We start from the raw sequence: 15,219 nt of genomic DNA, 5'->3' as shown, positions 1-15,219 counted from the left end.
ATATTCAGAGGATCTAACACAGACCTATTCAGGCTCCAAGACTGCCAATACAGTCATGAGCCCTGCTTAGTTGACTCAGGTGTGTGTGTGGGGGCGGGGTAAGAGGGAGAGAGTACAGGGAAAGCCATGCTTTCCTGGTATCCTCAACCCCTCTGGCTTCTACAGTTCTCCCCCTACTCCCCTTCCATGGGGTTCCCCGAGCTCCAAGGGGAGAGACCTGATGAAGATCTCCAACCTGGGCGCGCGTGCGCGCGCTCTCTCTCTCTCTCTCTCTCTCTCTCTCTCTCTCTCTCTCTCTCTCTCTCTCTCTCCCTCCCTCCCGCCCTCCCTCCCTCCACTTAATGTTTGGCTGTGGGTCTCTCTGATGACAACTAGGATAGTCATCGATCTATGAGTATAACAATATCTTTAGGAATCATCATTTCATTGATTTTTTTTTTTTTTAATTTTGCCAGTTGTGTTGGGTTCTACCCTAAGTCTCTGGGCTGTCCAGCCTCTGGGTCCTGGTCATCCAGGCAGTGTTGTGCATGGGCTTCCTCTTATGGTGTGAGTCTCAAATTATACCTGTCATTGGTTGGCCACTCCCACAAGTTTTACACCACCATTGCCCCAGCACATCTTGCAGGCAGGACAGATTGTAGGTTGAAGGTTTTGTGACTGGATTGGTGTCCCAAACCCAACACTGTAAGCCTTGCCTGGTTACAGAAGGTGGACAGTTCAGGCTCCATATCCTCCATTTCTCGGAGTCCTCACTAGGGTCACCCTTGTAGATCCCAGGGAGTTTCCACTGAACTAGGTTTCCACATCACCCCCTCTTGTCTTCCAATTCCAGTCATCTCTCCCTATACTCTCTTCTCCCACCCCAACCCACTTGATCTTTAAAAAAAAAAAAGTTATCCTATCCCCATGGGATTATCCTAGCACCATTCGACTGGCCAGTGCTGGGTGTGATGGTACACGCTTATAATCCCAACATTTGAGAAGCCAAGGCAGAAGCATCATGAGTACAAAGCCAGTATGAGCTACATAGTGAGACCCTATCTCAGAGATCAGGTGAAGGAAGAAAGGGAAAAGAATCAGCTGCAATGAATTTCTTTTGGTTGATTGACGTACATTTTTCCCTCATATCAAAGCCACACTATCTTGGTTATTATTGCATGTGTTTTAAAATTCAGTAGTCTTGATGCAGAAAGATGGTTCAGTTGGTAGAATCACTTGCTTTACAAACCTAAGGATCTGAGTTTGATCCTCAGAACCTACAGTAAGTAGAAGGAGAGAACCAACGCTTGAAAATGTCCTCCACACTCACACCTGCACATGCGCGCGCACGCACGCACACACACACACACACACACACACACACACACGTGGGGAATAAGAAGTAGAATAAAATTCTGCAGTCTTGAGTCTTCCATCTTTTAATTTAGGTCCCTTTGCATCTCTACACAAATTAGTAGAATCTATCAACTTGCCTGCTGAGGTTTTGATTGATATTGTATTCACCCTATAGATCAATCTAAAAAGAATGAACAATATTGAGTCCAGGTTATGAGTGTAATCTCTCTCTCCATTTATTTATATTAAAAACATTCCCACAGGGCATAGTGGTGCAAACCTTTAATCCCAGCACCCAGGAGGCAGAAGCAGGTGGATCTCTGTGAGTTTGAGGACAGCCTGGTCTACATAGTAAATTTCAAGACAGCCAGGACTACATAATGAGACCCTGTTTCTAAATAAATATTCTCTCAGCAAGGTTTTTAGTTTATGGATATTAAACATTTGTCAATTTTTTTCCTAAATGTTGTGTGGAGTTTTCTCGTATTTTTCAATTTCTTTTTAAGCTGTGGTAAGTTACATAAGCAGATTATTTCAAAAAATTTCAGCTGGGTGTGGTGGCATACCTCTAATTCCAACAGTCTGGAGGCTGAGACAGAAGGAATGCCACATCTTTGAAGCTAGCCTGGGCTTCATAATAAGACCCTGTCCCAAAAGTGATGTGAAAGCGTGGTTCCTCTGAGGATGGCAGGTGACAACAAAAGGGACACATGGGGTCACAGTGATGTGCTCACCTGCTCCTGGTCCGTCAGCAACTGTGATGGACCACTGTTCTCTGCACTTAGTGTTATCCCCCATGTACACTACACTTACTGAAACGAAACTAAAAAAGAAACTGTGTGTGTATTTACTAAAACTGAACTAAGAAAGGAAGATGTGTTTTCAAAAGTAGGGGGGACCCCAGCTCTAACAAACAGTGTTTATTATGAAATTTGATGTGGGGCTGAGCATGTAGCCTCAGTGGTAGAGTGCTTGCCCAAGCCTGTGTGGAGGCACTTGGTTTGATCCTCAGCATGGGTAGAGGTAGGGTTATAAATACCTCCCTAAGTGTAACTCAGAAACAAGCTTGTTACAGCTTTTCCTCTCACAAAATTCCAGTGAAGTTGTTTCTGTTACTCCCGTTTTACAAATGAGGGGAACAGACACAGAAGAGGAAGTTAGTAAGTCTTCTAATTCCAGGGCCCCAGCTCTAAAACAGTATAGCATGGGGTTATGACGAGGATGGTGCGCCATTTGAAGTGACAGTGGGTCTCAGGTACATGTCTTCTTCCTAAGGAAACACTCACGTGAAGGGTGGTAACTACAAAGTAGGAGCTGCCAGAGTCCCCCTGAGCACTTGGTCAAGACGTATTTCTAATGACCCAGTGTTTTAAGACCCACTTAGGATCTGGTCATTGAAAGCATAAGAAAACCTTGACTGAAGCTTAGTTCCAACAGGAGAGTTAGCAGGTTCCCTCAGTCCTGGTGGCTGCTGCAGCATGCATGGCTCCCGGTGGTTATAAATATGCCTGGTCTGTGCAAAGCAGAAACAACCATTTCAACAGCTTGATGGCTCTCTGTTACTTGAACCTCTGAGTTATAACCAGAAGACAGCTCTAGCCCCCAACTCAGTTTGTTCATCCTTTTGGGGGAGGGAGGCGGTGGAGGAAGAGTTGCTTTATTTGGTTTGTTGGTTTGTTTTGTAAGACACAATCTCATGTAGTCCAGGTTGGCCTCAAAATTGCTATGCAAGTGAGGATGACCATAAACTTCTGATATCTTGTGCCACAGCACCGGTTTTGTATGTGGAACCCAGGGCCTTGTCCATGCTACGAAAGCGCTGTGCCCCAGTGCTCTGGGCTGCATCCCCAGCCCATTTCTACCTTTTATGGCAAAGATAATAATGATGCTATGGTGGGCTTTGGTTAATTGGGATGAGATGTGGCTTTTTTGTTCAAGCTTGCAAGCCCACCTGTTTGTTAGCACTCTAAATTTTACTCCTCATTTGATGAGTTTCCCTTTGCTAAGTTGCAAACAGCCCACATGGAAAGTAGCCTGAACTCCCCATGGCCGGTGCCCAGCAGGTTCTTCTTAATCATTTCTACTCTGTGTGGAAACAATGGCATCTATACTAGCAAACGCCCAGCTCTGTACACCAGGCTTGCTGCTTACAGGTGCCAGCTCTTTCATTGTGGACGGGTGCCTTCATGCTGTTCTTGGAAATCCACTGATACCAGCTGCTGACCAGGTTCCATTTGTAAAATGTTTGAGAAGAGAAGACAGGCCCCTGCCTGAATGGCAGAAGTAGAGTATCCAAGTGTGGGACAGTGTTATGCCACATTCAGCATATGTGAGCATGATGAATTCTGTAGCAACATGGGTCTCCATGCCTCATTAGGGTCACCTCAGACAAATACGTTCATTGTCCATCAAGTTACCTCAAAAGGTGTCCAGTGCATTCATTTGTGTCATCCTGTATAAAAATCACTTCTTTGAGAGTAGCTCTTCCTGTTGGTTTTTGAATCTTTCCCACTGTTCTGTCTCTTCAGACCTGGGTGTGAGCCTCGCCTCCTTTTCTCCTGCCCACATCCAGGTCTATGAGACTGCTCTGCCCTCAGACTATACTGAGTACTAATTCTTTCTCTCCGCTTCTACAGCTAACACTGTAGTCTAAACGATGACTTCTCTCCCATGGATCATTAAAGTAGCTTCTAAGTTGGCCTCCTGTTGTCCATTCTTGACCTCCTAGTGCATGCTCCCTGCAGTCAGGATCACTGTGTGTGTATGTCACTCTCAGACATCTGAGTGCTTGTCCCTGCGGCCACACAGCCTCCATTTCTCTCTCCAGCATGGTGGCTCAGGCTCTAAGGAGTGACTGCAAGTTCTCTGGGCTAGCACCTTGGATTGTGACTCCACATCCTGTTAGCTGAAATTCTCTTGGTGGGAAGAGCAGCGTTCATGTAAGAGAAGGTGGGAGTTAATGAGCACATGTATGGAGGTCAGCTGTCATCACCTAAACGGACTGGATGGCATGGCTCAGACTACTTCCCCAGTGATCTCTTTGACTACTCATTTAGGGCTCTTAGCATGCCAGACAGAATGCTGCCTCCCAGAACCTGTGCTCTCAAAATTCCTACCACCTATGTAACAAAATGTTAAGTTCAGCTATCACCCTCTTAGGAAAACTGTCTGTAACCAGGGAGAGTTAAGCAATTACATTACTTTTTAAGTTGCTGCATAACATCATGAACTTGGCAAGTTCCAACAAACCTCTCCATTAGCTCAACTTCTAGAGCTGGAGAGTCTGATCCAGCATGGTGTGTTCTCTGTTCAGGTGTCACCAGGTGTCATCAGTGTATTGTCTAGTCAAGTTCTTACCTAGAAGCTCCTGGGGAAATCCTCACACCGTATTCCTGGTGGCAGACCAGTCCTTGCTGTTACAGTAAAACTAGAGAGTCATGATTTCCTCAATGCTTATCCATGGAGGCTGTTCTTAGCGCTGAGCATCTGATCACATTCTCCATACCCATGTCTGCCTTTAGAACTCTCTGAAGACCCTGTGTACCTAGGTACTACTTATTGCAAAAAATTGTATAATTTTTATATGGCCAGCTTGGGACTTACTATGTAACGCAAACTGGCCTTGGACTTGTAACCCTGCCTCAGCTACCTGAGTGCTGGAATTACACGTGTGCACTACACTTTCCAATTAGTAATCTCTTTTCAGTTCAACTGATTGTGTCCTTATTTTAAGCATAACAGCACCTACAATAGTGTTAGCTCTAAGGGGAGGTATGTGTGTAATTCTTTCTAAGACCAGGTCTGACTATGTGGACCTGACTGGCTGGGAACTCACTATGTAGACAGGCTGGTCTCAAACTCACAGAGATCCACAAAGCGTGCATACTCTGTAATGGGAATCTTCATGGAACCATCTTAGAATTTTGCCTGCCATAATAACATACTCCCCCTTCCTGTTCTTTCTTACATGTTATTTACTGTATATGTGTGCACATGCACACACATTCCACAGAGCATGTGTGGAGGTCAGGACAGCTTGTAGTAGTTGGTTCATTCCTTCCACCATGTGGGTTCCAGGGGTCAACTCAGGTCATCAGGCATGGTGGCAAGTACCTTTACCAACTAAGTCTTTTCTCCGGCCCTTGTATAATCCAGAAATTATTTTACTCTGCTTTTCTTGGCAGTGCTGCTTACAATCATAAGTGATATGTGCCTCTTAAACTAGAATATATGTTCCTGATGATTCTTTGCTGGTTTTGTTCATTATTGTATTCCTAGCACCTGGAACAGTGTTAGATACATTGTAGATACTCAGTACATACTTATTAAATGACTTAGTTATTAAAAACTATAGCACGTTTTTGATAACCATGAAGATGGGAATTTTGGAAAGAAAATGTTAGCTTGAGCCTATGAGTTATTAGGCTTTATCTGCAAAGATACTATGAGAACTGTAAATATTCATTGGTCTTTCTTTGCATGGAAGACTTCTTATTTGACTATTAAAAAGTAAGTGTGAAGAAGTAATTATCTAAATGTCCGGTAACGGCTACATACAAGAAAAAGCAAATTAACTTTTTTGCTTGCTAGTAATAATTATATACTTCTGGCTTTCAGTTTCCAACTGTGCATCGCCATAAATTAAGAATGTCTGTGAACCTTTAGAAATGGATACTTGGTCTTCCTGCAGTATTCCTGATTTACCGCCTTACTCTGGTGTTTGTAAGGCTTTCCACATAATTATGGTTCACAAATACCCAAGTACTGTAAATCTAACAAGAATAACTCACTTGTAAAGATACAAGTTAGCATACCAGACCAGAAAATTAGACTGTTGCCCCCATTTTCAATGCTTGCGGTTACATGTTTCTTTTAATCCCTCCCTTCCTATAGACAAAACTTGCCAATGGCACTTCCAGTATGATTGTGCCCAAGCAGCGGAAACTCTCAGCAAGCTATGAGAAGGAAAAGGAACTGTGTGTCAAGTATTTTGAGCAGTGGTCAGAGTCTGATCAAGTGGAGTTTGTAGAGCACCTTATATCCCAGATGTGTCATTACCAGCATGGGCACATCAACTCCTATCTAAAGCCTATGCTGCAGAGGGATTTCATAACTGCCCTGCCAGGTATGTAGACGTTTCCTTGTCAAGTCTGCGTTAATTTGCTACAGCAGTAATGGAACTGGATCTTCAGCCTTATCCCCCTCCCTTTGAGAGAGAGAAGGGGGGTGCGGGGAGAGAGGAGAGGACAGAGAGAGGGTTTCACTCCATAACCCCAAGTTAGCCTCAAATTCACTGTGTAGACAAGCTGTGCCTCAAACTCACAACCATCCTTCTACCTTGGCATTGAAAGTTCTTGGATCACAAGTGTAACATAACACTCCTGGCTACATTTCTCTTTTTAACATTTATTTGGTTTGATAGTTACATGCCAAGTCACTGATTAAACCTTCTTTGTCTAATACAAGAACAACCACCTGGTGTGGTGCACCCCTTCAAATCCCAGCACTCGGGAGGCAGAGACTGGCGGAGCTCTGTGAGTTCGAGGCCAACCTGGTTTACAAAGTGAGTTTCAGGACAACCAGGGCTGTTGCAAAGATAAACCCTGTCTCGAAAAAAGAAAAAGACAAACCAAAGCACAAAAATCAAATCCCATTTTACTTTGTCTCCTTGTCTTATGTCCTTCTGTTAAGCCTTTTTTTTATTTGTTTGTTTAACCTATGTGCAGTTCCAAATCTGGTTTTGTTTTGTTTTTTCCCTTAAGTGTTCCCTGATTTGAGATAAGACTTTTACAATGTGTTTTGTTTTCCATTTCTTTCATGTACTAGGGAAATTATGGGAATTTTAGCAACAAAAATGTTTGTTTGTTGGTTTGTTTGTTTGCTTGAGACAGACTATCTCTACCTAGCTCAGGCTGACTAAAAACTCACAATCCTCCTGCATCAGCTTCTACTACAACCCAGAACAGAATACTTGAATTATATAAGAATTAATATTTTTTAATTTTTTAGTATTTTTGGAAGAATGTTATATGAATTATTTGATATGTCATACACACACACACACACACACACACACGCACACACACACACACACACACACACACACACACGAGATACTTGAGAGGATGCCAGAGTTTTTTCTGTAGATCAAACCAGGATCTTGTTCATAGAGGACAAACATTGCTACTGACCTATATCCCCAATGGGGTTGGGGGAGGAGTGTTAATGGGACATGAACCTCTATTCTTGTGCTAACTAGATAAGCACTCTATCACTAAGTAACATCCCCAGAGTGCCCTACCCACTTCTTGAATGGTAATCTAGAACACTGCAAAGCATGGGAAATATGAAGTTCTTATATGGGCTACACATTTATTAGGGAAATAATTATACACTTGCTGTTAACTACACTGTCAGGTCTTGTTTGGGGGTGTTTTTCTATTTTGACTGCTTTTGATGGTTATGAAATTTAGAAAATACAAAAAAGGAAAGAAAAGAAAAGAAAAGACTGGAAAGACAGCTCAGCCAGTAAAGTGTTAGCAATGCAGGCCTGAGGACATGAGTCTGATCCTCAGAGCCTACGTAAGAAAGCTGGGAGAGGGGATGTGTTTGTATTTCCAGCCCTGAGGAGGCAGATGTAGGCAATCCCTTGGGCTCACTGGCCTCCATGCACACATATGTGAACACACACACATACACACAGAGTAAAAAATATAATTGCCCAGAACTCTACCACTCAGAGAGCCCTTTGTTCATATGTGTGTATGTATGTATATGTACATATATATAAAGTTCTGATCATGTGTTTATGTCCCTATAGATCTGGGGTCTGTCTTTTAAAACTTAATATATTCTCCTAGTATACTTTTATTAAATATGTTAAGGTATATTTTTTTAAGAGTGTGTTCTTTTAAAAGATTTTACTTCCTGTAGTACTTTTTGCAATGGTCTGAACACATTATTTAACCCCTTCACTAGTCATTTTTTCCCATATAAAGTATATCATGGTGGACATTCTTGTGCATTAATATTCCAGACAGCCTCAGAAGAAAAACACCCAAAGTAGAATTGCTGTATTAAAGAATATGAGGTGTTTCAGTGTGGTTTAATTTGGTTGTTTGGGATTTTTTGTTTTGGTTGTTATTGCTTGTTGTTTTATGGGTGTGTTGGAAATTGAATCCAGTGCCTCCCACATGCCAACAAGCCCTCAACCACTAACCTTCACCTGCTGCCTTGAAGCAGGAGCTTTTTGAAGGCTTTCTCCTCCTCCTCCTCCTGAGGCAGGCTCTTCCTGTGTAACTTAGACTGGCCTTGAACTTTGACCATTCCTCCTGCCTCCTCCTCCTGGGACTCTAGCTGTGCACCACCACCACCAGATTCATTTTTAGAAGGCTTTGGGTGCATGCTGGCAAGCTCTCTTCTAAGAATAATGTACTATCTGGTAGCCTTCTCAGGACTACAAACTACTACCTTGCTTAATCCTTGCTAGCTGTTTCTTAAAATTTTGTTTTTCTAAACTTAAAATAAATTACCTTTTAAAATTAAAGAAATGCTTATTTGTATATTACAAGTACTTACTTTAAAACAAAGTGTATCTGTATCCTTTGCCAAATAGAATAAACGTTTGCCCCTTATAACATCTGGATTTTTTTTCTAGCCATAGGCAAACAGTTTTCCTTGTACAAACAAACTGAATGTACCTATTGCTGCATCCTTACCAATCATTGAGACATGCTACTGTCTTAAACTTAAACGCTAAGAATTGAACCAGAGTCGATTGGACCAATGTATTATACCTAATACTGATCCCTGGTGTGTATCTGCTGACCAGGCTATCCGGTATTAAATCATGTCCAGTGCTTAACAGCCATTTAAATTTCTAAACCTACACCATCTGGCTGCATTTAGTAAACCAAACTACTTCAAAACTTGCCTATAATCCATTAATGTAATGGTTTTGTTTGGAGTGTTAGGTGAAATTACTTCCAGCGACTTATTACTGGTACATTGTAAAAGATCAGGAGCAATTTGATGGCAGCCATTAAAAATGTAAGAATGCCTTTTGGAAACTTCTGATGTTGTAGAAAGTTTGAATATAAAGATTCAGGAAACATACCATCATTGTATTTTGTATGAAAAGCTATTTATTATATCTTTAATTGGCTTATAGTCATATTCCTTTAATAAGAATTAGGTGATGGATGCCTCCATCTGCTTATGCTTAAATATGAACATGTGATGCCAGCCAAACAAGATCCATTTAAAGCTTTCTTCCCCAAGTCTGCTGGAAAACATGACAGATATCCATACAGTTTTTATAATTAGAATAATGTTTAATAAGCATATTTGGATTGTTGCTAATGGCATCCAAGTGTGTCTCCATATGATTCAGGGGAAACCGCATGCATGTCGTTGGCCCTCCTCAGTTCATGCCTACAGAAGACAGGATATATGTATGACTCCTTCCCATCTCTTTTGAGCCTTCAGAAAACCTCAAAGTTTAATAATTTTGAATGTTTTTGTCTGAGCTGTGAACCTGGAACAGCACTGACAAGAAATGTTGTTAGGGTAGCCATCCTGTTTGACGGGCTCTTTTCCACTGGGACTTGGGTACATATTTGGGTGGTAGAGAACGTCCATTGGAGAGCACGTTCAGTCCCATCACCCCAGATCACCGTGCCATGACTTCCTCTGAAATGCTACCCAACTTATCTATTGGCAAGATTGTTTGTTTGTTTGTTTGTTTTTTTTTTCATTTTTGATCAACTGTCACTTAGGTTTTATAGCAGTAAAATAGTTGTGTGTGTGTGTGTGTGTGTGTGTGTGTGTGTGTGTGTGTTTTAACGCGCACAGTGTAGCTCATCTGTGAACTGTAATACCCCTGTGCGTTCTCTCAGGATGCTCCTGGAGCTGTGTCTACCCCCCTTCTGTCTGCATGCCCGTATTCCCCCCACACACACACAGTCTGGTGTGCTGCCTCTCCCCAGTACAGTTAAGGGTATTTCTTTCATTGGATGGCTTTGGAACCGCAGCAGTAATAGAAGCAGAATGAGAAATGGACCTAATATCAAGATTTCGGGGGGTCTGAATCACAGAGTTTGAGATGCCATCCGTAGAACATCCCTAGTGTTGAAATCCATATAGATAGATGTGAACTGTTTTCTGGACTCCTTTTTATTTTTAATGTCTTGGGGGGTTTGCTGGTTGTTAGCTTTAACTTCCTTATCTAACAGAAGATGGAAAATACTGTTCATTTCTGTAACCTATGGAAAAATTATTGACACTCATTTTACCCAAGTCTCTGCTTGGGAAAGAAACTGGGCCACACTAGGGACAGTAGCGTGCCTTCATCACACAGCATGTGCTGTTTTTAAAGGGCTTTCTGTGAAAAATTGCTCAGCACCCCCTCTGTTCTTTTTCTGTGCTTCCTTCCTCCCCTCACCAAAGCACGGGGTCTGGACCATATTGCTGAGAACATTCTGTCATACTTGGACGCCAAATCACTGTGTGCTGCTGAGCTTGTGTGCAAGGAGTGGTACCGCGTGACGTCGGACGGCATGCTGTGGAAGAAGCTCATCGAGAGAATGGTCAGGACAGACTCTCTGTGGAGAGGCCTGGCAGAGCGCAGAGGGTGGTGAGCCTTTACCCTTCCTCTACCACAGCGCTCCCACTCAGGGCCGCTGAGCACTCCGGAGTGTTGGGAGCCAGTGAGGCCACTTCGCATCATTTATAGTTACTGTGCTGATTTGTAGCTAAAACTATAAGAGAATATGCATCTGCTCAACAGTTTTCTCTGACCATTCAATCATTAAATGACGTATTTTGTTAATACTGCTTTGCAAAAGAAAACTGACCACCTCCTGATTAAAGCAGTCTGCTCTCTGAACAGAAATTGGGACTCTGCAAAAAGGCCAAGGGGCAGTTTTTAAGGCAGGTAGGGTAGCTTTGAATGAGGTAGAAGTATCTACTCCTGCTTCCTCCTCTTCTGGGGAAAATGGAATTGCTCTCCTTTGGTAGACTTCCTGTATTTAGTCCCCACGTCTAGTGTCTTATTACTTTTACAATCAAAAGTGAATTTTTATGCCCAAATAAAGTAAAACTATTAGCTACCAAAAAGAATGAAAAATGGTATTTAGTATAAAACACTGTTTCTTCTTAAAACTTGTATGTTTCTTTAGATTTGCGTGTTTAATTCTGACTCCCCTAAGGCTTTATGTAGTCAGCAGCCTGAGTGACTTCCCAGTGGCATTGTTCTCTGAACACAGTGGCACTACCTCATTAAAACTTCTGGAGATATTTTCTTTTTAGAGTTTTGCCTCAGAGTGTGTGTCTAGAATGTCACTATAAGAAAGTCAGCTATGAATACTTAATTAAGTAAGTTATTAAGTATATTTGATTAAAAATGATAATGGGGGGGTGTGTGCCCAATGATTGCCTTCAAAGTTAACTTTTTTGGGGAGCACAGGGGCCTGTTTTTTGTCTGTAGTTCTACAACCTCAAATAATTAAGATTACTAAAAGAAAGCTGGATATGATAGTATACACCTGCCTTTCCAAGCAGAAAGAAGGAGGCCAACAAGGATGAGGCCACCTATGCTCTGGAGCATGACCCTGTGTCAAAACAAGCTTAGAAATAGGCAGGGGCTACAGGTTTCTGCAGTGTGTGTATATATATATATACAAGGCTTTGGGTTCAGGCCTCAGTACTACAAACAAAAAATAAATCTTCATTTAGCTAGGTAGGTAGGCATGGTGGTCCATACCTGTAATCCCAGCAAGTAAGGAAGTTGAGGCAGGAAAGAGAGAGAGAAATAATCACAGATCAACTTTCCTTAGACTTTTTATAAAATTATGCTTGGCTCTCTTGCTTTTGTATCCTTGAAATTCATGGGCTCATGAATATGTTGACCTCTGAGGGTTATGGCAAATGCTTCAAAGATCTCTGTCATTTGAGCTATTAGGAAGACTTAAAAACCTTTACTCTTAAATTCCAGGTCAAGGATCCAAATGCTAGCAATCTTCTTGCTATATGACTATAATCCAGAGCTTATTGATATTTTTCCCTATTTTTTTTCCTTGCAGATGTTTTTCCTATCCTCCCTTACTGTGTAGGAAAGTAGAAACTGCCTTTGCTTACTGACGTCATACTCTGATAGTTAGCATATATGGCATTCAGAGTCCATCATTTTGCTGAGTCTGAGACCAGCTTTAGAAATGGAGCACACAGCTGCATACTTGGACATTTTAGGGTGTTTGAAAAGATGTCTCTATCCTTCAGGAAAGCAAAGAAACTCTCCTCCAGATAATTCAGGCCTTAAATAACAGTTTTCAAAACTCACTTCTTAGCTAAAAGGATTTCATGCTCTGTTAAAATACACTTGTTTCCATTTGTACTGTAAATGACAGCAGCGTGTTCTGAAGGCAGGAGTGGAGCTTCTAAGATGTGTGCGTGTATAAAATGCAGCGTAAAAGCAGACTTTTGTTTAGGGTTGGTCCTAAACCGTGGGGTCTTTTATGTCGGTTATAAAGACAGTAACAAAACCATCATTAAAAAGATAGGATTTTGGTCTTTATTTTTTATTAAATATTTATATTAAATTTCTGTGGTACCTGGAATCAAACTGGGGGTTTTGTATCTGTTAGGCAAGTATTCTACCCCTAAGTTAAATCCCAGTCCACTTTTTAGCCTTTTAAATGGTCCTCAAAGATAGAGCTGAGGTGTCTTTGTGTGGTTAGTGCCACTGTTTCCCTCTCTTCAACCTTAGAAATCCCCCACACGCTTTGCAAGTTATCCAGCTTTATGACCAGATTCCCTTGTCTCTGTCACATTGATGGAATTTGATATAACTTGTTATAGTCCCGTGAAGTAGTAAATGCAAATACTTATGTGCTCTGTGAATGCCTGCTTAGTGTCTTTTGGGTGACAGCTGCTCTCCCTCTTTTGTTTATTGCCTTTATGTTTGGGTGGTCGTGGTGTTGAGATAGGGCCTTGCTTCATAGCCCAGGTTGCTCTCAAGCCTCCAGCCTCAGTGAGTGCTAGGATTACAGGAATGTGCTAAATTCTCCTTTCTTCAGAAGAAATTATTTATGAACAATTTCTCATTTCCTTCCTTCCTTTCTTTCCTTTTTTTAAGATAGGATCTTTCTATGTAGCCCTGGCTGTCCTGGAACTCACTCTGTAGACCAAGCTGGCCTCAAACTCACGAAGACCCTCTTGCCTCTGCCTCCTGAGTGTTAGGATTAAAGGCGTGCGCCACTGGGCCCAGCTCATTATCGTTTTTGAAGTTAATCTTTACCAAGCCTCTGTGTTAAAGCCGTTCTGTGCTGTTCCTTTCCCCATATGGGTGTCTTTGAAAGTGCCTCCAATTTCTTCCTTTCAAAAGTGTACAAGCATATAAATATGGTCTTCCTAGAGTGACTGAGGCACCACGATCTCACTTCCACTCTGCTGTTATATTTCATACCTAGATAGATTTGACAGTTTGCCCCTAGGACATGAACTTTGCAGTTTTCTCTCTTAAATAACACTAGATAATGCTCTCTATTCAGTAATGGTAACTCTTAAAAGTATGATAAAGGACAACTTGGGGAAAGTCCATTTTCTTAATCAGGAGATCACATTTTATGATAACTTTCTAAATTTAATATTTCACATTTATCATGCACTCACATTCTCATAGGTACCAGACATTTTGCATAGAAGTGGTCCCTGTTGTCAAAGAACATACACCATAAAAGATTTTGACTTAAGCCAGTTCTCAATATCTAGCCATTCCTTTGTAGCATCATTGATTGGAGAAATTAATATACGTTTAATGGTAAAGACAGTGGGATAGAAAATGAGATTAGAGATTCATTTGAATCTGATTTCCTGGGGCTACAGAGAAAATACATTGAATGGGAAGAAAATCCTGGAGAACTCCTAGGACGGCAGAGACTAAAGGAAGACAAGAATCTCAGGAATGGTGGGCACTGGAAAACAATAGTTAAAAATCTCATCTGCATGCAAAGTGTTTACATAACCAAACTGTTCAGAGCAGGATGCCATTAATCCAGAATTATTTCTCAAAGTAGCTTACTTACTCTTTATATTGGTATATCAGATTTCACAGTCCTCCTTTAAAAAACTGTTCTTTTCACTTCTCCATTGCAGAGTTTCTTTTCTGCATTAAGATAGACAGCAGACCCAGCTGCCTTCCTGATAGGAGATTTTCTCAACTAATCTTCAAAGTGTATAATAGGGAGAGGGCAGGGGAGAAGCTCTCCTGAAGACACAGAACAATTAATTATATTGTAATGGCACTATAGAGGCACAAGTGGATGACTAGCCCAGAGAAAACATGATTTCTCTGGTGCCAGGATTACACACAGAGGCATTTCTGCCTGTCTCCACTTTGCAAGGCACAGTGCCAGTGAGAACAGCAGTTAGCACACCCATAGTGGGCTTTACTAGCTTCCACACCGTGTTTGGTGGGTTCTTAACTTCAGGATAAAGAATGAAATTTTTTACCCAGCAGGAAGTGATTGCCATTTACCTTTTTTTTTTTTTTTCCTTCCTTTTTTTGGATAACAATCTAGCTTGGGGTGTGAGTATTCAGAGATATGCTGTCATAAGGAAGGAGATGCTAGCAAAGGCTGCTTGCTAGAGTCAAGGAAAGTCAGGACATGCATCTGTGTGTGCACATAGGAACACACCTGCGAAAGCCAGGTTCCTACCTCACACGTGATGGCATGGTGTGCTTTGCATTTCTTCTCACCTCTCCTTCCTGCTGCTGACACCCCTTCAGTCCCTTTGTTTGTTACTGAACTGAATGGCCTCTTTTGGAGGACTGCCACAGTGATCAGGAATAGCCCCAGGGACTAAGCTAGCACACCCCGCCCCGTG

At 41.8% G+C, this 15,219-nt stretch overlaps 1 protein-coding gene across 6 annotated transcripts in view; it reads left to right on the top strand.

Moving 5' to 3' along the window:
* Btrc (beta-transducin repeat containing E3 ubiquitin protein ligase) overlaps nt 1-15,219 on the top strand; it is a 189,397-nt gene that overhangs the window by 154,070 nt on the left and 20,108 nt on the right. For all 6 annotated transcript variants that reach the window (XM_052714910.1, XM_052714906.1, XM_052714909.1 and 3 more), the window contains 2 exons: nt 6,229-6,460; nt 10,783-10,969. In XM_052714910.1, the coding sequence (XP_052570870.1) occupies nt 6,229-6,460; nt 10,783-10,969 (419 nt within the window). The remainder of the gene's footprint in view (nt 1-6,228; nt 6,461-10,782; nt 10,970-15,219) is intronic.

The sequence above is a fragment of the Peromyscus californicus genome, unplaced genomic scaffold (genome assembly GCF_007827085.1).
Source record: "Peromyscus californicus insignis strain IS unplaced genomic scaffold, ASM782708v3 Scaffold_4__1_contigs__length_199733344, whole genome shotgun sequence".
NCBI classification, from domain to species: Eukaryota; Metazoa; Chordata; class Mammalia; order Rodentia; family Cricetidae; genus Peromyscus; species Peromyscus californicus.
Note: the sequence above shows the minus strand (reverse complement) of the source record. Positions and strands in the feature narration are given on the sequence as shown.